The sequence below is a fragment of the Marmota marmota genome, unplaced genomic scaffold, assembly GCF_001458135.2.
Source record: "Marmota marmota marmota unplaced genomic scaffold, marMar, whole genome shotgun sequence".
Lineage (NCBI taxonomy): Eukaryota > Metazoa > Chordata > Mammalia > Rodentia > Sciuridae > Marmota > Marmota marmota.
The window spans coordinates 4416601-4440858 of NW_026000108.1; the positions used below are offsets into that span (position 1 = coordinate 4416601).

Genomic DNA, 24258 nt, shown 5'->3' on the forward strand with positions numbered 1-24258 from the left:
CTGTGGGGCTACAGGAAGGCGCCTATGCATGAGGACACATTTTGCGTCTTCCAAGATTGGTGTAGCCATCTAGGGCCACTTTGATGTGGCCAGATCACTTGGAAGTGACCGATAGGGCCTCAACTGATCAGGGAAGGAAAATGCTGGTCACATAGCGCGATGGGATGGTCTCCCACAGCCACCTCTAGGCAGTGTGTGTCAGGACTTGACCGTGGGCGGCAGCAGAGGGTGGAGGGACAGGGAGAGGTGTGTGCACATGCTTTTAGGTTTACTTTTTGTCTTTCTCTTCATGGTGCTGGGGATGGCACCCACGGGTGGGTGAGCCAGGTGAGTGCTCTCACCCCTGAGATCCACCCTGGCCTGTGGGCACCTCTCTGGCTGCACGTGGGAAGTCAAGCAGTCAGTGGCACAGAACTTCTTGCTGACACGTGAACAGTGTGGATGTGGAAACAAGCTCTCCTGAAACCGTGCCTCGTGCGCCCCGTCGTCTCATCTTCAGTGGGGCGAGACACAGAGCGTCTCCCTCTCCTGAGGCATGGCCCAGGCGGAGCATGTCATACACCATGGCTCTGCCGGTCCTTTACCTCAAAGTCGTGCCATTTTTGTCTTTTGTGAAAAAGGCAAGATTACATTTCTTTTTTTCTTTTCCCAGACTGAATTTGCAGTGCATTCTTGGTTATCAAACCATGTAGCCCTGGGATTTTGAGTTGGTAAATATTCGTGATGTGTGGGAGGCATGATATGCACCAACAGCCCGACCACATGAAACTGGACGTCATGTGCATTGGGGACCCAGAAGGACACGCAGCTGTAAGCTGCTCGTGTGTTGATGACTTTGTTCATTGTGTTTTTCTGTTTCCTATAATGCACATAACTTTTTTTTTTTTTTTTTAAGTAAAGGTTATTTTAAAACCAAAAGAAATTAAAAGAAAGAAGGAAAACATCCTTCACGTGTGAGGAGAGTGGGGGCGGGCTTGAGCACTGGAGAGAGAACCCAGACTTTGTAATATAAATTTTATTTAAAAAAAAATAAGAGAAAAATCCCAAATAGGACCATTTTCTGCTGCCAGCCTGTGGGATCAGCAGCTCGTTCCCGACCCCGGTCCCTCTTGATGGCTCTTCCTCTGCTTCGGCACTGACGGCTGGGGCAGTCCTGAAGCCGTGGCAACCCACTCATGGCTGTTGGAAGTCAATGAAGAACGTGCGGATTTCCTTGGGGTAGACAGTGACGATGGGGCCTCTCTTCAGTCTTGAGGGAGAGGTGGGATGACCTGGGGGAGCACAGAGTGTGTCCAGCAGGGTGCTTCTTCCAGACTCCCCCCAGAACCTGCAGCTGCATACAGCCTGCTGTGGCTCCCATGGTGACCATGGCCCTTGAGGCCTGTGCCCACCGGGGTCTTTACACAGTGGGTCTCTCCACGTCTCCCTCTCCTGAGGCATGGCCCAGGCGGAGCATGTCATACAGGCTGGTCCTGGCCCCAGTGGACGGGTTTCCCCCTGGGGTCTGTACTCAACATCTGTGGGTTTTCTAACGGGGCCATCTGGTAAAACATGGCCACTGAGGAGGCACACCTGTCCTGCCTCCCTCCTCACCTGGGTCCCTCCTCCTCTCCCTGCCACTAAGTGTCCACTCTGCACTCGGCCCCATGCTGTGTGCAGTGGACAAGAGGCGATGCCCAGGACAGAGGAAGCACTGAGGCCAGGAGAGCAGCAGAGCCACCTGCCTAGCGGGGACCGGGGGAGGCCAGAGAACAAGGACAGGGACCTTCTGAGGAGGAGGGAGGGGATGGCAAAGCTGGAGGCATGAGGCTGCCCAGCCTGTGGGAGCTAATGGTGGGTGCAGAGTGGGCACAGGAAGGCCACTCTGCAGGGCCAACTCTGGCAGAACCCCTGGGCCACACTCAGGAGCTTGGGGCTCTTGCTCAGGGCACGGGCAGGGTGTGCGGTCCGTGTGTATGTGTGCACTTCTCACACACATGCACGCTCATGTACGTGCCTGCGTGTGGCGTTGGCAGGCGGAGACTGATCCAATCCTTTCTTGACCTACTCTGGAAATCTGGAGGCTGCAGGGTCATGGGGGAAAGGGCCCCTTGAGGCCCCGTGGCCATGAAGGTGGATGGCTGGATCTGCACCAGGTCTGTCCAGCTCTGGAGCCTGGCTGGGACCTGCCTGGGACTATGGCAGGGGTTCCCACCTTTCTGGTGGCCAGTCTTCGTCCTCCAGTTCCAGCGCTGCAGCGAACGTATGTCCCAGGTCCCAGTGAGCGAGCGCTCCTTGACCGCCACCACGGGCCCCAGCCCCCGCAGGATGGTCTGCAGGGACAAAAGCAGAGTGAGGGGTGGCCCCAGATGCCCTAGATCCGAGCAGAGCAGCAGCAGGGGTGGCGTCCATTGTCCAGGGCAGGCCCTGCCTTGCTGGATGTGTCTGTCCAGCTCTCCACTCTGAAAGGAAGGGTCTGCCAGCCCATTTACAGAGGAGGAGACTGAGGCCAGGCTGTGTGCTTCCCCGTTGCCTGGCCGGATGAGGGCCTGGGGGACAGGCACCACCCTGGGCGGGTGCTGCGACCCTCAGGTGCCTGGACTTGTGGGCAGGCTCTCGCTGCATCTCCACAGCCTTTCGGCTGAGTACTCCCTGTCTCCCCACCTGACCAGGTGAGGAAGTTGGCCCAGAGGCTGGTGGGGTAGAGACAGCCCAGTGGTGGGGCTGGGTGGCCCCTGGACCTCTAAGTCATCTTCAGAGGAAGGCCGCCACAATCTGCTTTGTTCCTAATTATGCAAACGCTGTCTGTGTTGTCAGTGATCAGAGGGGAAGAAGTAGACTTGCTGTAACTGACAAAGCCAGGAGACCTCAAAAGAGGACGAGGGAGGTGGGCCCACGGGGCTACTCACTCAGGGCCTCAGACTCTCCTGGGGAGGCCGGCCACAGTGGTCTGCGGGGATGGGCAAGGGGCAGTTACCTCCAGATCCACAGTCACCGGCTGAGACAGGAACGGGTCCTCCTTTGCCTCATACAGGTGGTGCAGCCGCAGTAGGACGCGGTGCAGGTCGGCTTGGGCCTTTGGTTGGTGGCCTTTAAGGACCAAAGATGGCAGTGAGGACCCTTATCAGCCAGCCTCAAGGCCCTGGTTTGTCCCAGGTGCTTTACATTTGACTCATTCCATATCCTCAGCCTCTCTGAGAGGCAGCTGCTCGGTCCCCACTTGACAGCAGAGGAAGCCAAGGTTCAGGGGGAAGTCCCTGCCCATGGTCAGGAAGTTGGAGTACCGAGGAGGGAGGACTCCAGGCCTCCTAGCCTGTCATTCAGGGGCGGAGGCCGGGTCCTCTTTCCCTGTGAGGTCATCAGTGGGCTGTCCTCACGGCTCCAGTTCTCCTGCCCTGCCTCCGAGGCGAGTGCAGCCACACCACCCAGAGTGGTGGGAGCCGGCTGTCACTTTCCACAGTAAAGAGGAGGCAGGTGCTTCAGCACATCCTGCACATGGCGTCCTGGTAGCCTCAGGGAGAGCGGCTTTCCCGCTGACCCCCATGGAAACACAAGGGGGAGGAATGAATTCATGCTGCACCAAGTCAGGGGTCCCTGCGACCACAGCACTATGGGTCACCCGGCCTGACACGCTGGTCTTGTTCGCCCTAGTGTCCTGGGATCTCATGTCCTACCCTTGGCCGCCCCTCACAGGGAGGCTCGGTGCTGACGCTCCTGTCTTACAGAGGAGAGAAGGCTCAGGGGAAGCCCTGGGTCCAAGGTTCTGGGAAGAGGGCCCGCTGTCTGTGAAGCCCTGGCTCAGGAGCCCAGCCCTGCAGCCACCCCAGCTGCCGACAGACTCTGGGCTGGCACTGAGGTGCTGAAGTCCTACGAAGCTCGCCCCGAGGCTGGAGCTTGCTGGCTCTCAGATGGCACACAGGAATGGCTGCTGGGGCCCACACAAGCTAAAAGGTTTGTAAAAGGCGTTTCTGTCTGCTCTTGGTGGAATGGTTACGGATCTGAAACCCAGAGTCAGAGAACGACCCCACCTCCTGCCCTGAGCAGTGGGGTGCTATGGGAGCCCACTTTACAGGCAGTTGCAGGTATCCGGGCCCCTCATCTAGCAAATGGGGATGGACCACAGCCTGCACACAGGCGGGGGTGGCCAGAGTCAGCCAGCAAGCGGGGCAACTGGGCTCCAGCCCAGGACCAGCCACCCATTCTTGGAGTGGTACCTGCCCATTTTCTGGGAGATGGACCCTGAGCAGCCTGAGGGTTGGGCAGAATAAGGACAGCCATCTCTGTGGGCTGTGCTGCAGATAAGGGACCAGACAAGGGCCCCACAGAACTGCAATGACTCTGAGGTAATTCCTGTTTGGCGCTGGGCTGAGGGGTCTGGTGGTCTCCTGGAAGAGTGGGTCTGGACCGCTGGACGCCTGCCTCACCTTTCCGAAGGTACCTGTGCTTGGTGTGGACTGTGCTGTAGTTCCAGCCAGGGATACTCAGGATCTGCAGGTGCAGATTTGGGGGCAGTGTCACGGCTTCTTGCTCCTGGGGTACTGGGAGCTTTGGGGCGGATCCTGCAAGACAGATAGGGCGAGGAGGGGTTCAGGACCAACTCCTCCTTCTGGCACTCAGAACTCTCCATGTGGCGTCTCCCCGGCCTCCGGCCCATCTCTCTCCCAACCTGTGTGCAGCCTATGCCAGTCAGCCTGAGACCTGCGGTCCTGGCGCCCCAGGCGTCCATGCCCTTGCCCTTGCCCTTGCAGGCCCTTCCCCTGAAGGCTGTTCCCTCCACATCCAACGGCTGGGATCACAGAGCTGAGGGGCTGGAAGGATCTGCAGCCTCCCCAGTCTAGACATTCAAACGACAGATGAGACTAAGGCCCAGAGAGCTCCACCAGGATCCTGCAGCTCTGCCTTCTACTTGGGGTCTGGGAAGCCAGTTCCTCCTGTCCTGACATCCATCTGCCCTGCTTGGAGGCACGCTCAAGCTGCAGCTGCGCACGGCACCCCAGCCACACAGACACCTCACGCCAGCAGGACCATCAGAAGCCTTCCCTGGGTCTGCTGCTCTTCGAGATGGGAAGTCAGAGTCTCAGTTTTGAGTGGTGCTATGGTTTGGAACTTGTCTGTCCCCAAAGACCATGTGTTGAAGACTTGGTCACCAGCCTGTGCTCTTGGGAGGGAGTTAGCTCACTGGAGGCAGGTCTTTGATGGGGACACTGATTCTCAATCCCTTCTGTTTCCCAGCCTCTGCAAGGTGAGCTGACATCCTCCACCAAGGCTCCAAACATCACGGATTGTCCTGACTGGAACCTCTGAAACCATGGACTGGATCCAGGGACTGGAACCTCTGAAACCATGTGCCAAAATAACCTTTCTCCTTAGAGTTGGTTTTCCCAGAGATCTCATCACTGTGATGGGAAGCAGACTAATCTGGGGAGCGGGGAACAGGTGCTGTCTGAGCGCAGCATGTCCCAGCTGGGAGGACACCTGGAGTGGTGTGTGTCCTTCCAGCTGTGCTCCTCCAAACGCAAGGCACCATCATGTCCCCCCTTCAGGCTGTGAAAACTCCTGCAGGGCAGGGCTGCATCTGAGGCACCTCGGCCTGCAGTTGGGGAAATGCATGCTGCAAGAGTGGGTAACAGCCTGCCTGAATGTGGAGGCCCTGGGAAGGTTCTGGTCTGAAACTGGAGGAGGAAATACCTTGCAAGCACACCCTAATCAACAGCTCTGCAAGTGGGCAGGCAACGAACTGAGTTCCAGGATCCTGAGGATGGGGCCAGAATGTAGCTAGGTCTTTACTTTTTCAAAGCCTGCTCCAAGGACCGTCTTCTGGTGGAATCCCGGTTTAATGTTACTCTGGTTCCACTATTTTAATGATACAGAACTGCATGGTTACTAATCTACAGATGCCTCCGGGGAGGCAAAGCGCAGCCTTGCAGGCTGGGCCGCCTGGTGAGCATGCCCAGACTCAGACAAAACCTGGCTTTCAAATGCTGGGACCCCAGGCCTCAAGTGGCGTGGGGACAGTGTCACATTAAGACACATCAGGGAGAGGTGCAGAGTGGCACAGCTTCGAGCCCCCGCTCTGTGCTTGCCAGCAGCGTGCCCTTGAGCGACCCATTGTTTGCCCTCAATCTCTGAGGCTCCTCCTTACCCCAAAGCTGCCCAGATCCCTGAGGGCATGAGTCCCTCCTGAGGCCACCATGGCTCAAAGGCTCGTTCTGGGGCAGAAGCGATACCTACGTGCCATGGGCACCCCTTTGCTGGCCAGCTCTCTGACCAGCACGATGGGCCTGTGCTGCAGTGCCAGCCCCATCCTTGGGCGCAGGGCAGTGGTGACTGAGTGGGGCCCCAGCAGAAGCCAGAGCATCGGGGAGACGATCGAGGTGTCATTCAGCGTGAGGTTGTAGTTCAGGTTCCAGGTCAGGTTGTTCCACAGCCGCCGGTGGAGCATGACCTGCAGGAGGGGCTGTCTGAGGGCCTCCCTGTGTAGAGCGCTCACGGGTGGCTCTGAGGGGCTGCAGAAGGTCAGACCAGGCCTCCTACCTCCACCTGTCCGTTGTCCTGGCTGGAGATGCCGTGGGCGCGTTCCGACAGCAGCACCAGCCTGCTTTTGTTGTCCTCGATGAAGGCCGACTGCACCATGGGGAAGTAATTCTGCAACATAAGCACCACCGCGGGCATTCTGGGTGAAGGGTGGTGCAGGCTGCCCGGCCAGCCCCCAAGGCTCGGTGGCACACAGAGGAGGTGCCCTGACCTTGGAGGCCAGTGCACGGGGGTTCAGCTCTCTGCTCTGGTGCTCCCTAGCCATGTGGCCCAGCTGATGGCTCTAGGCCTTCAACACAGAGCAGCACACCAACCCTCAAAGGACCCACTGACAAAGCACTGATGCTTCAGAAGAGGAAAGAGGTACAAACCGAGCTCTCTCATACATATGTGGTAGCCCCAGAATCCGGACACAGTCTGACTGGGAGCCTGTGTGCTCAACCCTGCGGAGGCAGATCTGGGGTAAGGGGGCATTAAAGGAACTCTCTCCAGAGGCCTCTGCTGCTTAAAGGGGTCAGGCAGCGTGTGGCAGGGTGCAGTGTGTGGTAAGGTGGGTTACCCGGGCGATGACGTTGTTCGCAAAGGCCTGGTAGGGCCTCCGCTGCATCTGGTAGCCGTTGTTGTCTGAATAGAGGAGCTTCCGGTTATTTATATCACTGCTGGTCCTCAGGATGGCCTCTCGGTTCAGCTCCAAGGGGCCCACTCGGTACTTCTGCTCTATCCGGTGACAGAGGAGCTCTTGGTCGGGGTCCGAAGACACGTGGGCAAGCCGGGAGTGGATTGCCAAGGTGTGATTCTGGGCAGCGGTGTTCCTGGAGGAAGAGGAGGCGTGGGAGGTAAGGCTGCAGAGCCTCCCTGTGCTCCTTTCCTCTGCCCGTCCTTCCTGCTGGCAGGCTGGGTAGAAAGGGGGCCTCCCAGGGCCACGTGCACCATGGCACACTCAGAAATGCTGCGGGAGGAGCCTGGGTCCCTGACACCATGGAGCTGCTGTGTGGGCCTGGACCTAACAAGAGCCCCTCTCTGAACCCAGGCTCCGGACAAATGACTAGGCCCATGCACATGAGAAAGCATGCCCAGAGATGGCAGCCTCAACTGAATGCCAGGGCAGCCCCCGGGGTGGCCGCACTCGCTCATCGGCTAGTCCAGGGCATTCCCAGGCACCTGTAGAAGTACTGCCGGACCTCAGTCACCAGCTTGCCCCTCACGATCTCCATCACCACAGTCTTCCAGGCGGGCACTGCGGTCTTGTTGGCAGCGAACTGGTAATTGTCAGAAACGGGGCCCTGGTGCACGTCGCCGTTGGCGTGGTACTCCAGGAACTCCTGCGTCAGGGGCACTGTGCGGTTGCTTTCTCTGCAGTGGCGAGCAAGAGAACACACCACCATTGTTCTGCACGGGGTCTGGAGCCAGCAGACCATCCCCCGTCCACATGCAGCCAAGAGGCCAGAATGAGAATCACCCACAAGGAGTCTGCATAACGGTCACCAGGACCCAGTGGGGTCCATGTAAAGACCCCAGCCAGAGCCAGCCGGACCTCGGATCCCACCCCTATCTCTGTGGGCTGCATTCCAGGCCCAGCAGAGGGCACCATCACAGGGGTTGGGCCATCCAGGTGGCCAGCAGGGTCTGTGAGCCACACCAGTACTGGAAGGGATTTCTGTCCTGCTGACCCTGAGCTGTCCAGCAGGACACCATATTTATGACCCCATGTCACATCACATGCCAGAGCCATCCTTCACCTGGTTAAATTCTCCTGACCCTCAGGCCCCAGGGACACGACCTGTTAACCAGTTTCACTCTGAGGCACGTGGAGGCACAGCGGCTGGGCCATGTGCCGTTGCTCGACCAACGCAGCACATCTGGGAAGGAGGCCAGCCCGTTCAAGTTCAGCTCAGACTCCAAAACTCCTGCTCACCCCCCTTAGGTTGTTCTGGTTAAGATGGAGGATATGGGCAGATGGGGAGGGGTCCCATGGCCCTAGAGATGTATATTTTAATTGCAAATATATATGTAGCCTCATCAAGGGACGTGTTGGTATGTTATTTTTAATGGGCTTGGACTTGCTGTGGGCAGAGTGGGAAGAACCGCACAGCTCTGCGCCCACTTTGAGGACTTCCGTGGTCTGGGGAAGGAGCCAGGAGGGGAAGAAAGGAGACGTGTTAAGAAGGGTCCTGCTGAGACCCTGATGCAGAGGAGAAAAAGCAGTGATGTACAATTGTCTGACACAAAAGGCCTCTGATCTCCTGGCCCAGGCCCACGGCCCTAGCTTCTTTTCAAAGGCCACGGAGACAGGATAAAGTCCAAGACTGGGGGAAACAATGTGCGAATCCTATATCTGCTCAGGGACCACCCACCTACAATACATAAAGAGCTCCTACAATCCAACAGTGCAAAGACAACCCAATTTAAAAGTGGCCAAAGACCTGGGTACACATTTCACTATGGTGATAGGCCACTGCCAATAAGCACATAGAGATACTCACCATCACTAGTCATCAAGGACATGCAAATCAAAAACACAGGGCAGTACCACTTCACACCCACAGAACGGCCATGACTGAAATGGCAGAGACAAGTGACGGGGGATGTGACACACGGGGGCTTCCACACAGTGCTGGTGGGAAGGCAAAGCGGAGCAGGTGGGCGCAGCGGCACATGCCTATAATCCCAGTGGCTGGGGAGGCTGAGGCAGGAGGATCATGAATTCAAAGTTAGCCTCAGCAACTTAGTGAGGGCCTAAGCAACTCAGCAAGACCCTGCCTCCAAATAAAATATAAAAAAGGGCTGAGGTGGCCAGTGGTAGAGCACTTGCCTGGCATGCATGAGGCACTGGGTTCAATTCTGAGCACCACATACAAATAAAATAAAGGTCCATCAACAACTTAGAAAAAGAAAAAAAAGGGCTGAGGATGTGGCTCAGTGGCTAAGTGTCTCTGGGTAGATCCCTGGTAAGTCCCCGCCAAAAAAAAAAAAAAGCTGAAACCCAGTTTCCCCACAACCTAGCAAGTCCACTCCTGGTCATACCCAAGGGAAATGTCAACGTGTGTCCACCCAAGCACTAGTGACTGTTCACAGCAGCATCATTGACAAACAACCCAAGTGTCCCTTGACTAAAGAAAGGTGAACAGACTATGGCCGGTCCATGCAATGGACACCATTTGGCCTTAAAAAGGAATGAGGCGCTGGCCTTTGCTACCACATGTAAACCTGGAGGACAGGTCCTCGGTGACACAAATAGGCCACAACAGGTAGGTCGCTACGTATATGAAATGTCCAGATTGGAAAAATCCACGGACACAGAAAGCTGGCCGGGGTGGCCAGGGCCCTGGGGGAGGCTCCTGGGGAAGTGGCTGCCACACTGCAGGCGGGTTATTGGGTGACAAAAGGGCTCAAAATGGACTGGGGGACAGCTGCACCACTGCGAGGACACTAAAACTGCTGAATGCACATTTAGAGGTGAAAAGTGTGGAAGGTGGCCACCTCAGGAAGCTGTCACATTAGGGCCAAGGGCCTCTCAACTTGCACGGCTCCTCCTGAGGCTCTGCGCGGGCCGGTTCCCTTGAAGGGGCAACGGGCTCCCCCGCTCTGTGCCTGGATCCCAGGCTTCAGCCACCTCTGCTGCACCTCCCCTGAGCCCCCCAGCTCCCGCAGCCCCTCCTCTGTGCAGGTGACAGGTGGGCTTTGGGAACCTAATAAGAACATCCCTGTCCTCACCCCAGAGTTCCAGAGCGAGAGAGACAGGGCCAGGCACAGGACAGCGTGGCGTGGGCTCTGGGACTGGAGAGTGCTGGGTAGGCAGGGCCTCGGTGTGCCCGTCTTCGGACTGGAGGAAGGAGGCGGCAAGGTGGTGCTGGGGACTGACGGAAGGAAGGCACTCGGCTTCTCCCAGCCTGGCCGGGGAGGCTCACGTGGCTGGCGCCCTGCTCCGTTTCCGCCTGCTGCCAGCTGCTCCAGCTGCCCACATCTAGGGAGGAATCCGTGGCCCAACTCCCAGGGAAGTCCCACGCTCTGGGCAGTGGAGGGCTGCTGAAGACCCTGCCCCAGCCCTGTCCACACCACCAGCACAAACGCCTCTCCCACAGGCTGGCCGGCGGGATGAGCACAGGGCAGTACGGGACAGAGGGAAGGCTGAGAGTGGGGTGGGTGGGTGGGGGTCCAGGTATGGATGGATGGATGGATGGAAAGGTGGGTGGACAGATGGCCGGGGAGTGGGTGGATACGAATAAACGATGTTGAGGGTCCCTTCCTGTTGTAGTTTGAACTGAAGGTCCCCCAAAGGCTCATGTATGGAAGGCTTGGTCTCCAATAGAGCAATGTTCAGAGGCAGGAATCTGGGGGTGACTGGCTCACGAGGGCTGTAACCTCATGTGGATCAACCCACCGACAGCGATGGACTGCTGGGAAGTGGTGAAAACCAGCAGGAGGAGGGGTGTGGCTGAGCAGAGTGGGTCCTTGAGGGGCATGCTTTGGGGGACTTTATCTTGTACCTGGACCCTCCCCTTCTCCCCTGCTCTCTGCTGAGGCTGTCGTGAACTGAGTGGCTGTCCTCTGCCATGCCCTTCCACTATGATGTTTGCCTCAGGCCCAAAGCAACGGAGCTGGCTAACTATGGACCAAAACCTCTGCACCTGGGAGCCAAAGAAGCCTTTCCTCCTCTAAGTGGTTTTCTCAAGTATTTTGTCATAGCAATGAAAAGCTGACCAACACACTTCATGTTCTAGAGACAGTGTGACTATTTCCTGAATAGAGATTCTCAGTTAAAGTGGATAATATGAACATATTTATTTTCAGGGTGACTCCCTCAATGCCCTCTTTTCTCTGGATAACAGCTTTGGAATCTTTGGAATTAGAAGGCATAAGAAAGCTTTTTTTTTTTTTTTTTCTTTTTTTTTGCCTTGGCCTAGACTCATACGCCTTGAATTAAAGATCACAAGAGCAGGAAGAGGCCTCACCACATTTGGTCCTTCTCTCAGGCGGGTGAGCCAATGGAGACACCAATGGGAACTGGGGGCCCTACTGGTCCAGGCCCTGGGTGTGCCTCTGCCGCAGACCAGCAGTGGCTGAGCCTTACCTCTCCCAGATGCTGTGCATCAGGTTGGTGTCCTGGTCGAACTGCACGGTGTAGCAGTCGTTTGCCATGGTCACCAAGCGCTTTTTCTGTGAGCTGCTATGTCTCCTCAGTTTGCTCTTAAACCGGAGCGTGGTGGCCATGGTGGTAGCCTCCTGGGCCTCTGTAGTGGGCATGACCCTGTAGTGCCGGTAACTGAGTCCCGGGATGACGCTCAGGATGAGCAGGTCGTAGGCAGAGAGGTCCTTCGTTGAGTTCTGGATCTGCAACCAGCAGGATGGAGTGGAGGTGGATTTCAGCGCAGGGAGGACACGGTCCACTGGTGACCCCTGGCTTGCATCCCTCCTGGACAGGGGGTGCTCACTGTCCACTGAGCCAGCAGTGTCCTTGTCTCCTGGATTGAGCTCTCCTTGTCCTCCCTTGGTTTGGCTGCACCCCCTAGGACCACCACAAAACATAATGGCCCCTGGAGCCTATTTTAGTGGCCTGAAGATGGCTGGCTCTCAGGGTGCCCAGGGCTTCTCTTACTCAGGGTCACCCCAGCTCCTTCAATCCTCCTTCATCTGCCAAGTGACTGATGCCCTGATCTTAACCTCTGATCTGTCCTGGAACCCGAGACCCACAAGGACGGCTTCCTGCTAGATGCCTCCACCTGGTCGTCCATGGCTGAGCTCATGGCCACTCCTCACCCCACCTGCTCCCCCAGGCTTCCCCGGCGGGAACCCTGCTGTGGCCCTTCCAGCTCACCACCCACAGCTACTGTCCAGGCCACCATGCCCCACCGTGCTCATTCCCAGGACTCGGCCTCTTGCCGTCTCGTCTTTGTGGCCTCCGGCTGGTGATAGCTGCTGTGGACCCTCCCTGGCAGTAGCCCAGGTGTCCCCAAACCCTCTCTTGTCCCAACCATCTACCACAGCACCAGAGGAGTTTTTAAGACCCTCCTCCTCCTCCCCCCTCGGTGAGGGGGTCCTCAGTTCCAGCAAGACGCAGCTCCTCCTCACTTCCTCGGAAGGGGCAACCCCCATCCCTTGTCTCCACAGAGAAGGACCCTTTCAGGTCGATCCTCCTGGGTTCTCCCCAGCTACAAGGTATCTGGCTTGGGATGGGGTGTTGGAAGGGGTCTTAGAAAAGCCCCCAGCTTAGGTTGCTTTTAGCTACTTTACAAATCACTCCCTCTGGACGTCACACAGGGGAACTATTCATATTAGTCACCCATGATGGGAACAGCTCGGGGGCCTGCTTTTTTTTTTTTTGGTACCAGGGATTGAACTCAGGGGCACTCAACCACTGAGCCACATCCCCAGCCCTGTTTTGTATTTTATTTAGAGACAGGGTCTCACTGAGTTGCTTAGTGCCTCCCTGTTGCTGAGGCTGGCTTTGAACTCACGATCTTCCTGCCTCAGCCTCCTGAGCCTCTGGGATTATAGGCCTGTGCCACTGTGCCTGGGGCCAAGCCTGCTTTTGTCCTGTGCCATAACAGGGCGGGAAAACTCTGCCTTCAGGCTGGATCCGCCCCCTTCCCACCTGAACCCTGCGTCAGACTGCGTCAGACTGCTCGCAGCCTGGGTGCCCATTTAAGGCCTGCCGTCCAGGTCTGGGAGCACAGGCTGATTTGCCTGAAAGTTACCTGTCCCCCACTTTAAGGCAGAAGACACCAAGATAACGGTAATGAGCCATTTTCAAGGCCGCCAAGCTCTCACCATGAGCAGACCCCACCCAGGGCACCCATGTGCCTCTAGTCAGAGGCCCTCGCCTGTCCTCAGCCCCCTCCCTTCCCTTGCCTGACTCTCACTGCGGGGAGTTGGGTTTCTGAGCACCACAGCCTGCCATCTTCTCTTCTCTGGGCATCATGAATAGATCTTTTTCCTGCCCCTTCAACTTGTCTGATCCACTGACCCCTTTTTTGAGAGCCACGAGTAAGAGGCTTGGGCTGGGGACCTCCCACCTGCTCTGCAGCTGAGGCATGCAGTTTCCGCGTCCCCTGGGGAGGCTCCTGGGGGCCTAGTGTTAAACCCACGATTGCCACTCCTGCCCCCAACCTGACCTTTACCCCAAACACAGACACTCTGTCCCATTCACCCCACCGTGCGGGCTGCGACCTGGGCCACCTAGTCAGGTGGGCCCCAGCCCTGGTGCTTGTTAACTGTCTCCCCACAGCTGCCACTGGCCACGTCTTATTTTGCTTCTCACCTGTCTCACCACTAGAATATTATCCCCTGACAGACAGCAGGGATTCTGTCCTGTGGTTACTACAGTGTCCCTGCACCTAGGAAGGGTCTGACCCACGGCGGAGCTCCAGAAATCCCTGCGGAGAGGACTCCTCTCCATGGGCACTGCACTCAGGACACAGGGGTGGCGTGTGCTGGGTCTACTCCAGGCTTCCCCTCCTCCTCGGTCTCGGCTTGGGGACCCTCCACTGGCTCCTGAGTCACCCTCCACACCATAACCATCTGTGACTGTGTCCCCTGGTGGGCTGGGCCTCACTCCTGTCCAGGGGCCCAGCACCCCACCTGGAGGGTGTGCTGAGTGGCTGAGCCATGTCACTCCCTCTCCCTCCTCCCCAAGGGGGCATGGGCTGGATGACAGAGTGTCTTCTGGAACCAGGGCGGCTCCAGGCAGCGGAAGGGGAGAAGAGATGGCAACTCGTGCGGACGTGGCTGGGGGGGGGGGGCGGGGGGCAGCCTGGGCCTCGCCAACATCCGCAGCCCTGTTCAGCCCTTTAAGACCCCCAGACCTTTCTGCATGTGCAAGTGGGACACAGATTAGATCAGCAAGTGGCAAATGGCAAACGTCCCTCCTGCAGGACCACATGTCCATACCTGTGCGGGCACGGGGTGGCCCATTTCGTCTGTGACACTGACTCTGGGGAAGTGAATAGTCAGGGTGACGATGGTGGTGACGGTCCAGGCCAATGGGTTGTAGACTGAGGCAGAGTACCCATCAGGCCTCGGGTTGCTGCCTGGCTCACTCCACACCTCTGGGTACATGGGAAAAAGGTAGGTGAGACCCAGCCCTCTGGAGCCCCCTGGGGAGCCAGGGAGGAGCAGGTGCACAGCTTGGTCACATGTGAGTCAGTGCAGTCCCTGAGCGGGGAAGGAACAAAGGGAAAATGAGGTGTCCCTCGGGTGGCTGAGGGTCCGCTGTCCCTCACACATCTCTCCCCATTGGCCCACTTTACTGATGAGGAGACTGAGACACGAGAAGTACAGTCATTGGCCTAAAGTGACCCAGCTTCCGAGGCCTGGATCCAAAGCTTTGCGTACTTGGCATTGTGAGGAAAAAAATTCTCTGGGGCCTGAACTGGCACTTGAGGGCCCTGCATCATGGGCCTGGCCTCCCGTCTCTCCCATCCCGCCATCTCCTGTGCTGGATGTCCCAGGATCCCCAACACGGCACCCCGCTTTGCAGCCTCCCTGCTCTGCTGGCTCCTCCCCTGTGCCTGGGACGGCTTCTCTGTCTTCTCTCCTGACTCCCTGTGTGCCTGTGGGGATGGCATGAGCATGGCATTGGAGTGGTTGCCCATCAACTGTGCCACTTGGCAAGGACATCAAAGCCCATCTCACAGGGGCCTGTCTGTGACTGTCTCTCTCAGTGCCCTGATGCCCCAGGGTGGGGGTCCTGTTTATTCCAGTCCTGGTCCCCAAGGCCTTCCAGACCTGCAAGTGGGAAGGGCAAGGGCAGGGCTGGAAGATGGCACCGCCCAGGCACTGCTGGGGCGGCGGGAAGGCCGGGGGAGCATCGGGAAGTGCTGTGACCACAGTGAAGGCAGCGGCGGGGATCAGGACCGTGGATAGGAAAACCTCGTGCTTCTGTAGGGAGACCAATTATCCCCATTTGCCCAGGATTTTTCGGGTTTGACAGCCCCCGTCCTGGGTGAACTGGTACATTGGACACTCTAACTCGTGAAACCTTGTGATCAGGAGGCGGATCCAACGGCCGCCAGGAGGTGATCTGCAGCCCAGCTGAGCCCAGGAGGGTGCTGGGAACAGGACGGGGCCAAGGACACTGGCATCTTCCCTGCAAGGCAGGGAAGCATGGGTTAAGGGGTCAGACCCCTGCTCTGTTCCTTCCGACCCGTGTGGCCCTGAGCTAGTAAATAAACGGTCTCAGGATCCCAGCTATGAAACGAGGACCATGACAGGTCCAGTCTTACAGACGCCAGGCTTACCATCCCCAAGACTCATGTCAGCCCTTCCTCATCCAGTAGATGAAGAAATGGAGGCCTGGGGCACTGGAGCCACTGCCAAGGTCAAGGTCATGCCAACAGTAAGGGGTCGCAGGGGCTGTGGACTCAGGTCACTAGGCCCCCTCCCTGGCCCTTCTGGGCTCTATTCTCAGAGGGGGGCCTCAGCCTCTCTGTGGGGGTCTGGCTTACCTGATTCAGCTGCCCGGGCTGTCATCCTGAGCTGGAACTTGTCCAGGACAATAGAGGACATTATCTTGCGCACGCCCTGCATCCCTATGGCCAGATGCTCCATGTACATGTCTCTCACCTTGGGGGACTCAGTTCCAGTGATGGCATCATGGTGCTGGACCTGTGGCACCCGTTGTCAGATGTGAGGAAGAGGCGGGGATCAGGACCTGACCCTACGAGGTGCTGGTCTCATGCCAGGGGAGAAGGTGGGCATCCCTCCCACTTCCCAGAAGAGGAAGCCGAGGTGAGAGAGGCTGCAGAGCTGGCCCCCTTTCGCTGACCTTGTGGAACCCCTGGCCAGGTCTGCCATCCTGGGCAGCCAGGGGACTCTGGGAAGGACCTGCCCCACCTGGTCCATCTTGCCCCACGTGTGGCTGGTTTGTTCTGGGCACCCTTCACACCACACGACATTGACACTCCTCTGCTCCGAGGCAGGGGCAGGACTGTGTCCTCACAGAAGGGGACATGGAGCTCCACAGTGGAAGCTGCTGTGGCCGGCTGCTCTGACGGACTTTAGGGCAGTCTATGCCCAGCACAAGGCGAGTTCTGCCAGTGCCCCTTCAGGCAGCTGTAAAGAAGTCACAGCCAGCATGGCCCCATGTGGATGGGTGACCATGGACAGCATACAAGGCTCCTGGGGCCTCACTTTTCCTACCTGGGGAGCACGTGGAGAGGGAAGGCCAGGAACCCTGGCTATGTGGCAGCCGCAGTGCCAACCATGTCAAGCCTATGGTCACGACTGCCCCACCACCCTCCTAGATGTTGTCACTGAGGTCACAGTGGGGCTATGGTTTAGCTCCAGGCAGGACTGGCTGACACCACTGCCATTCTACTTGGTCCTTATTCCTCTTGGAAGAATTACATATAAAGCTTTGAAGCCACCAGCTGGGTGCCAAGAGAACTTGGCCCAGCTTCATGGTGCACGACCCAGTGATGGGGAGTCTCGCTGTTCTCATCTGTGAAATGGGGCCCCAAAGCCTGGGCTGGAGGATTTGCTGGGACAAGGATGCAGAGTAGGGGTGTCAGTCCCACCCCTCTGGCTGAGAAGCCTGGCCTTACCTCTGAGACGGCCCAGCGGAGCTGCTGGAGCTGCTGCAGGGCCCAGGCGGGGTCCAGAGCCCCGTGGGGCACTGGCCACATGTAGCGCGTGAACATGGACTCCCCTGCGTACAGCAGGGCGCTGGCTCTCCGTGCCATCCCCTTGAGCATACTGCGGGAGGTGTAGAAGCCCGTCCAGGCAGCAAATGGTTCTGGGAGACGAGGGCAGACAGGGAGTTTGAGGGTCCCTTGCCTGTGGAGCCCACTATGTCCTCACTCTTGCACTGCTCAGGAACGGGGACCAGATAGGCAAAGTGTGCCTGGGTGGCCTAGGAGGGCAACTTGGGCAGGCGGTGACCCCAGGCTGTGGCTCTCAGTCCAGGGACCTTCTCCAAGCCAGAAGAGAACTGCTCAGGGAGCCCTGGAGAGCCTGGGGCAGGGCAGGAGTGTCAGGGCAGGTTGGGGACAGAGTAGGTGCAGGAGGAGCAAGGCCAGTGGCAAGATGGTATCTGGGAAACCTCAGGGAGGGAAGAGAGCAAGACAGGAACCAGGTGGGTAGGACACAGCCCCAGAAGGAGGGCTTTGTGTGAGCCCCGGGCCACGGGGAGTCCTGGGACAGGCCTGCACTTCAGCAGCCTCCCGAGGCCCAGGGAGAATGCTCGGGGTGGTGTGGGAGCTGAGCCATCCCAGGTAGCTGCTGTCTGGCTGCCAGGGCCCGGGAGGGAGGCGGCTGAGCACCTCGGTCTGCCTGTCTCCCAAGGGGGTTCTCAGTTCCCTGCAAGGTCTGCCTCTTTGCTGACCCGGGTTTGCCCTGTGCCTCTTCCCTGCTCTTCCCCACAGACCTGGGCCAGTCCCTGGTGGGTGCCCCACGGCCCAGAGGAAAGGCCACAGGCTGTGGAGTCAGATAGGCAGCGTCCCCTGCAGCTTCATGGCGAAACGGATGAGGGCCTGGGGTCAAGGCTGGGGGCCGGATTCCCTATCAGGCAACTTCACAGCCCAAACGCTAATTAGAGCAGCCAGCCTGGACGTGGCCACGCCCACAACTCTCCTGCCTAGCTCTAACCACCCGCCCCCACTGAGGGCGCATCCGGTCCCCAGGACAAATCCCACCCCCACTTTCACTGTAGCCACGCCCACATCATCTCTGCCCACCTTGACTGTAGCCGTGCCCCCACCCGGGAACCCATTCTCCCCACCTGTAGCCACACCCCTCAGCAAATTGGCGCAAACCAGAGGGTCCTGGCAGCTGTGCAGCCCACCCCATCTCCACGCAGCCTGAGACCGAGGCCCAGAGTGGTAAGCCTAACTCCCGACAGGCATGAGTCTGAGCAGCAGCCAGGTCCCCTGGAGCCCTGCAGCCACAGTCCATCTGAGTTCTCTTTGAAAGGACATAAACAGGGAGAAGGGGGCTGGCCACCAGGAAGCTTTCACGTGGGTGTCCCCCCTAGTCCTGCAGAAACGCCATTTTACCATGACACCCCAGAGCTCAAGAAGGGTCTCCACTTGCTGGAGCAACAGCTCATGCTGGGAGGGGTGTGACCCAAACCCAGGTGTGCTGGGAGTCACTGCCCAGGGCCGGTCCTTGCCTGTCACTGTGGCTGGGAGGCCCCAGATAGGCCTAGCTCCAGGTGCCCAGGCCACATGACATGGTGGCCACTCGGCCAGATGCCCCTGGGCTTCCTCAGCTCTCTGGGGACAGCCGTGGCATGCCTCTTCATCACTGCCTCCTTTCCCAAAGCAGTCAGCCAAGCATGGCAGTCAGTGCTAGGCAGAGCTGGGAGGAAGGGCTGCATTTGAGAGCCTGCGCTTTCCTGGCTCATGGTGGCCCAGCCACCATCCCACCCAGCCTGGCTGGGCTGCTCATCTTATGCAACCAATGTAGATTTCAACATTTGGCCAAAGCCATCCCCCTGTGGAGGCCCGAGGGGGTCTGGGAGTGGGCTGAGAAGAGCAATTTCTACCTGTCCCCCAAGCTAGGCAGGTGAGCAGACCTGCAGGAGCCGCCAGCGGGGTGCTCAGGGGGTGTGGGTTGTAGGGCCCACAGGAACAGGGTGCTGATGCTACCAGCAGCTTTGCTGTACCCTGCAGGCCCTGAAGCAGTCTCTCAAGCAGGGGCTGGCAAGCCACGTTCCTAACCTGGCACAAAGGGCTGGGGACAGCGCTGAAGCCAAGCCCTCGTCCAGGAGCAGGGCTGGTGGCTGGAGTGCAGGCAGCCAGCTCGGCTGCAGCTGCTGGAGCTGGGCAGGTGTGGGCCTGAGGAGCAGACAGCCAGGGCCCAGGCCAGCCAGGGTGTCCCTGGGTGGCCAGGCCAAGGCCTGGTGCTGGTGCCCACTCTACACAGTGCTGCAGCCTTGAACCCCTGAGTACCCATGATCCTCTGACCTCAACCTCCCCCTTCTCCAGGAACGCGACCAACAGCACTGGTACTTTTCCAAACCCCTGTGAGCAAAATTTGGACCCATAGCATGCACCCAGGCGCTACCTAAACACTTAGACTGGCACACTTGAGCGGCAACCCCTGTCGGTCCCCTCTTGCCCTGAGAGAGCTCTGGCTTTTCTTGCACTCACTCATCGCTGTCTGTGGATTTCATTCTTTGAATTCACTAGACAAGAACCCAGAAAGAAGAAATTGGGGGTGAACTGGGGGGTCGCTGCAGCGCTGAGGACACGGCCTGCTGTGAGGAGGGGCAACACCCCCCTCAGTGGCTGTGAAGAACTGGCTTTGGCGGCTGTGACTCAGAGCTGACAGGGAGGCGCCCCTGCCTTGATGAGCTGCTACCGCGACAAGAGGCCTTCTCGGCCAGCTTACCAGACACATCCACTGGCCGAAGTGGGGACCTAGTTTCATCTCAAACTCTGGTTTGAGCATCGCAGTTACTCCCAGCTCCCTTGGCTGAGCCCCCTGTGTGCTGGGTGGGAGGCTAACAGCTCTTCTGGTCTCATGCAATTGTTATGACCATGAGAACAAAGCACACTGGTGTCCCCATTTTGCCACAGGGAGGCCTCATGACTTTTACAGAGCCCCGGGGGAGAGGGTCATAGGTTGTGCTATGTGTGGCCGGCCAGCTGCGGGCCTAAGGACACATTCGTGACCCAGAGGAGACCAGGTCCCCGAGAGTAGTGAAGCAATTAAAAAAGAAAGCCTGGGGCTGTTGGGACACTGTGGAGTCACCCAGCCCAGACTCGGTGTCTAGGGAAGGGGTGCCTGGAGGAGGTGCACATAGGGCACAGGAGAAGGAGCAGGTGAGGAGGGTGCCCCCTGCAGGGCACTGCCAGGGCAGGGTGGCAAACTGCTGGTGTGGGCAGGGTGGGAGCTGAACCAGGAAGCAGGCCGTCTGGCGGGAGGCAGGTGGGGCCAGTCTGCCTCAGGGCCCCACACAGGGCCTGTGGGGCACCCCTGTGGGCACTGAGGGATGTGCAGTCCTGTGCCGGCCCTGACACTAGACTGCGACCCCAGCGCCCAGGCGTGTACCTGAGGAATAGGGCAGGAAGTCATGGTGGTTGTAGACGGCCCAGGAGATATTGAGGGCGTGCAGGGCGCGGAAGTAATCGCCCAGCGTGGCGTACTCCACCGAGACGCCGAGCTCCTGGGACCGGCTGTTGATGTGGTCCAGCAGCGGGTCCATGTTAGCGAACTGCACCGAGGCATTGAAGAACTGCTTGTCACATCCCTGCAGGGGACACAGAAGCAATGGCTTGTCCTCAGAGCACAGACCTTGCCCAGGAAGGAGGGTCAGCACTGCCTCCCAATGGCAGCCCTGCCACTCTCCGTGGCGCCAACAAGGGTCACCGGCTCCCACAGCTGGCACCCCTGCGCATCCAAGGCCCATGGCACTGCTACCTGCCGACATGGCTAGGGTGATAATCACTAAGAATCACGGCCAGAGCTGTGATTCCCGTGGCCTTTATGCACCTTCAGGAGAGGCAGCCCTGGGTGACCTGTCTGGACACAAATTCCTGCCCTTCCCAGCTGCCCTGCTAAGAGGCTGAGTGGCCTTAGGAAACTCCTTAACCTTCCTGAGCCTCAGGTCCCTCAACTGCAAAACGGGACAGCAGCAATGTCCGCTTTCTAGGCTCAGTGGTGCAAATCAGATGGACGAGGCGAATGGTCCCTTAGAACAGTGCCTGGCACACAGCGGGTGCTCGGTAAAGGTCCGAGACAGTGGCATGGTGTCCTGCCTGGCACTGCCCCTCACCAACCCTGGATGGAGACTGTGCAGCAGGTACTGTCATTGTTCCCGTGTTACAGAGGGAACTGGAGGTCGAGTGTGGGGGTTCTGGCTCGGGCTTCAGCCCCCAACACTGCAATGGCAAGTGCGGCTCATCAGGCGGGAGTGGAAGCTGCTTGGCCCGGGGGTTTGCTGTCAGGTGGGAGAGGCCGGGGTGAGTCCAGGGTGGAGGGAGGCTGGAGGAGTGGCTGAGGCCCTGTGGTCTGTGGGGAAGGGGTGCAGAGTGGTGGGGCCTGGGCAGGCTGGCTTGGTGCAAGCTGCCACAGGGCCCAAGCACAGGGGCTGGACTCTGCACAGCAGGCCCTGGGCTGTGACAGGACATGAGGCCCAGGACCCTGCCTTACCCAGGGCCAGAGGATGTAAGGAGTCTGGAACCAGGCAGCCCTCTGCTTCACGTTGGCCACCAGCTCCTTGGCGTAAAGGTCGATGTTAGCTGGGGTGACGGGCTCGCTCATGTTGGGGTACACCCCGTCCGGAGGTGGCTCTGGAAAGACAGCCACACCATTCCAGTAAAACCCGGACCTGTGGGGAGGCAGAGTGCAGAGCGGGAGGAGAAGTGTGCCCAGATGGGGCTCCAGGTGCCGCTCCGCCCCCCAGCCTGGTCAGCTCCAGCTGCCACGAGGAGCCAGCAGCCCCTGCTCCCCCACCAGGACCATCCAGCCGGTTCCTTTGTTCACCATTCACAGGTGCCCAAAATCTCGGTCATCAAGATCAACGACATATTAATGCGATACTTAGGAAAAAATCAAAATCAACACAAAAATCCATGATGAAGAAATGCCAGTCGGAAATAACGAAGGATGGGCATCCAAGGGTCTCCCCTTTGCCTAGGGCTTCAGGGTGGCTGGGCATGGCACAACACCAAGAATGGGGCCTGGGGACTGGAAATGCTCAAGATAGTGTCACAGCAACTGCTCACCACCTGCAGGGACCAGACACGCGGGTCTGGGGTCTCAGGAAGGTGCAGAGGGGCAGGTGGCAGCCGCTGGGGAAGGGCTGGAACCTGTTGGGGAAGGGGAGGTGCAAGGGCGGCCGCTGGGGAGGGCTGGTACCTGTTGGAGAAGGACAGCTGCGAGGGCGTGCAGTAGCTGAACTGGTCCATGACGTGCGTGAAGATCTGCTGCTGTGCCGAGAGGCTCTTGGACCCTCGCCACACAAACTGCAGCCCCTGCAAGGCCACAGGGGGCAGTGAGGACAGGACAGCCGCAGCCCTGGCTGCACCACCCCAGCCCAGCTTGTGCCCCCTGGCCGGTCCTCACCTTCCGCTCTCTGTGGGCCAAGACCTCCTGCTGCTGCCCCCTCTGTAACATCCCTCCAGGCCACTCTCAAGCCCCCCCGTGGGGTCTGGGGGCCCTGGGGTCTGCCTGCCAGCAGCTGCTCCTTCACCCTCCCACTCCTCGCAGGCTTCTCGCTGCCAGGTCCTCCAGGAGAAGCCTGCTCCTCAATAGTTCTGATGCTCAGGGTTGCAAGCAGGTGTGAAGTTCTAGTTCTGCTCGGCTCTGGCTTGGGGCCACACACAAGTCCTTATGCCCCAGGATAAATGGGGAGCCACCCCCAGCACTCATGGGGTCACAGGCAGGTGAAAGCAGCTGACTGGAGAGGGTCCTGACCACCTCTCTGCCAGGCCCTCAGTGACATGTTCCTTTGCTGACCTGCCTGGAGCCTGATGTCCTCTGCATAACTTTCCCCTGGCCAGCTCTACCACTCTCTACCACTGCTCTCCAGGGCGTCCTGGACAGGACAAGTTGGCCTTTGGGGCCTTAGTTTCCCCATCTGTGAAATGGGTGCGATTATGATTCTGCTCATCTATGACGGGTTGAATAACACCCTCCACAAAGTTACGCTGAAGTTCCAGCCCCCAGAACCTTGACTGTAAGGAGGGTCTTGTGGAGGTGACCGTGTTAGAATGAGGTCATTGGTGGGTCCAATGCAAGTAGGACTGGGGCCCTTATAAAAAGGGACATTTGGACACACAGCAGAGACACAGAGAGAAAACAACATCAACAAGCCAGGAGAGGGGCCTGTGGCAGCTGCCCCTGCAGCTCAGGCCCGCAGCACCAGAGCTGAGACCCCAGATGTCTGCTGCCCAAGCGCCAGTTGGGGGGACTTTATTCCCGCAGCCCCAGCCTCCCGGGCCGCTGGGGAGGTTAATGGCAGAGGAGGGTGGAGCCTGCGGCTCCTGGGCACACAGCCGGGAGGTCTGCCCTGTCCACTGTCTCGCTGCCTCGGACGTCAGGAGGCCGCTGCTGGGCTCCAGCCGAGCCCACTCTCCTCCTCTGGTTCCTCAGTGCAGTTTGCTTGGTCCCTGGAGGGGCCTGAGGACCTGGGCCGGCCCCAGGCCTTGTGGAAGGGGAGGAAGGGGTCTCTGGACTGGAGGGGGCCAGGAGGGCTGGGCCTGCTGGAAGAGGGCACCCTGGGGAGGTGGCAAGACGAGGGCAGGCCAGGCACCCCACACGCTCGGGCTCAGGCACCTGGCGGCGTCCCCTAAGATGCGCTGAACAAGGGGTGACGGCAGGTGTGACGCAGCACGCACCTGGGCCTCCTGCATGGCTTCCTTCAGGTCGTAGTCGATCCGGGAGATGAGGTGGGCGTTGAAGCCCGCCAGGGCAAACAGGGTGGGGGTCGTGGCCGAGGCACCGAATGGGTCAACGTGCCAGGAGAACTGTGGCCGGATCCCAAAGGTCTCATAGAGAAACCCGTGTCCTTCTGCAAAGAGAGCGTCACCCTGCTAGTGACCCGCGGCAGGCTCACTGCCCATCAAGCAGGCTGGGGTACCAGCCGCCAGGCCAGGCAGGTCCCACAGAGGTAGTGCCCAGGGTCCTGCAGCGTCACCGCCATCCAGATCTCCTTCCGTCTTGCATAAGCCCTCTGAACGCCAACTCCTGTCCCTGGTGACCGCCATTCTGCCTTCTGTCCCTGTGGACCTGAGGGCTCCGGGAACCCCCTGTAAGTGCGGTCCTCCGTGTTGCTCTTCCTGACTGGCTTACTCCGTGCCC

At 58.9% G+C, this 24258-nt stretch overlaps 1 protein-coding gene across 2 annotated transcripts in view; it reads right to left on the bottom strand.

Moving 5' to 3' along the window:
* Positions 1-997: 997 nt before the first annotated feature.
* Man2b2 (mannosidase alpha class 2B member 2) overlaps positions 998-24258 on the bottom strand; it is a 29827-nt gene continuing 6566 nt past the window's right edge. The window contains exons 4-19 of one of the 2 annotated variants that reach the window (XM_048784146.1): positions 23796-23968; positions 22315-22430; positions 21607-21784; positions 20506-20704; positions 17055-17245; positions 15957-16116; positions 14401-14558; positions 11585-11844; positions 7675-7866; positions 7073-7325; positions 6514-6624; positions 6211-6424; positions 4404-4517; positions 2957-3069; positions 2195-2312; positions 998-1271 (exon numbers count right to left, since the gene is read on the bottom strand). In XM_048784146.1, coding sequence (XP_048640103.1) covers positions 1174-1271; positions 2195-2312; positions 2957-3069; positions 4404-4517; positions 6211-6424; positions 6514-6624; positions 7073-7325; positions 7675-7866; positions 11585-11844; positions 14401-14558; positions 15957-16116; positions 17055-17245; positions 20506-20704; positions 21607-21784; positions 22315-22430; positions 23796-23968 — 2648 coding nt within the window. In that variant the 3' untranslated portion in view covers positions 998-1173. Of the gene's footprint in view, positions 1272-2194; positions 2313-2956; positions 3070-4403; positions 4539-6210; positions 6425-6513; positions 6625-7072; positions 7326-7674; positions 7867-11584; positions 11845-14400; positions 14559-15956; positions 16117-17054; positions 17246-20505; positions 20705-21606; positions 21785-22314; positions 22431-23795; positions 23969-24258 lie in introns of those variants that run through there. The other variant, XM_048784145.1, reaches the window with a different exon arrangement.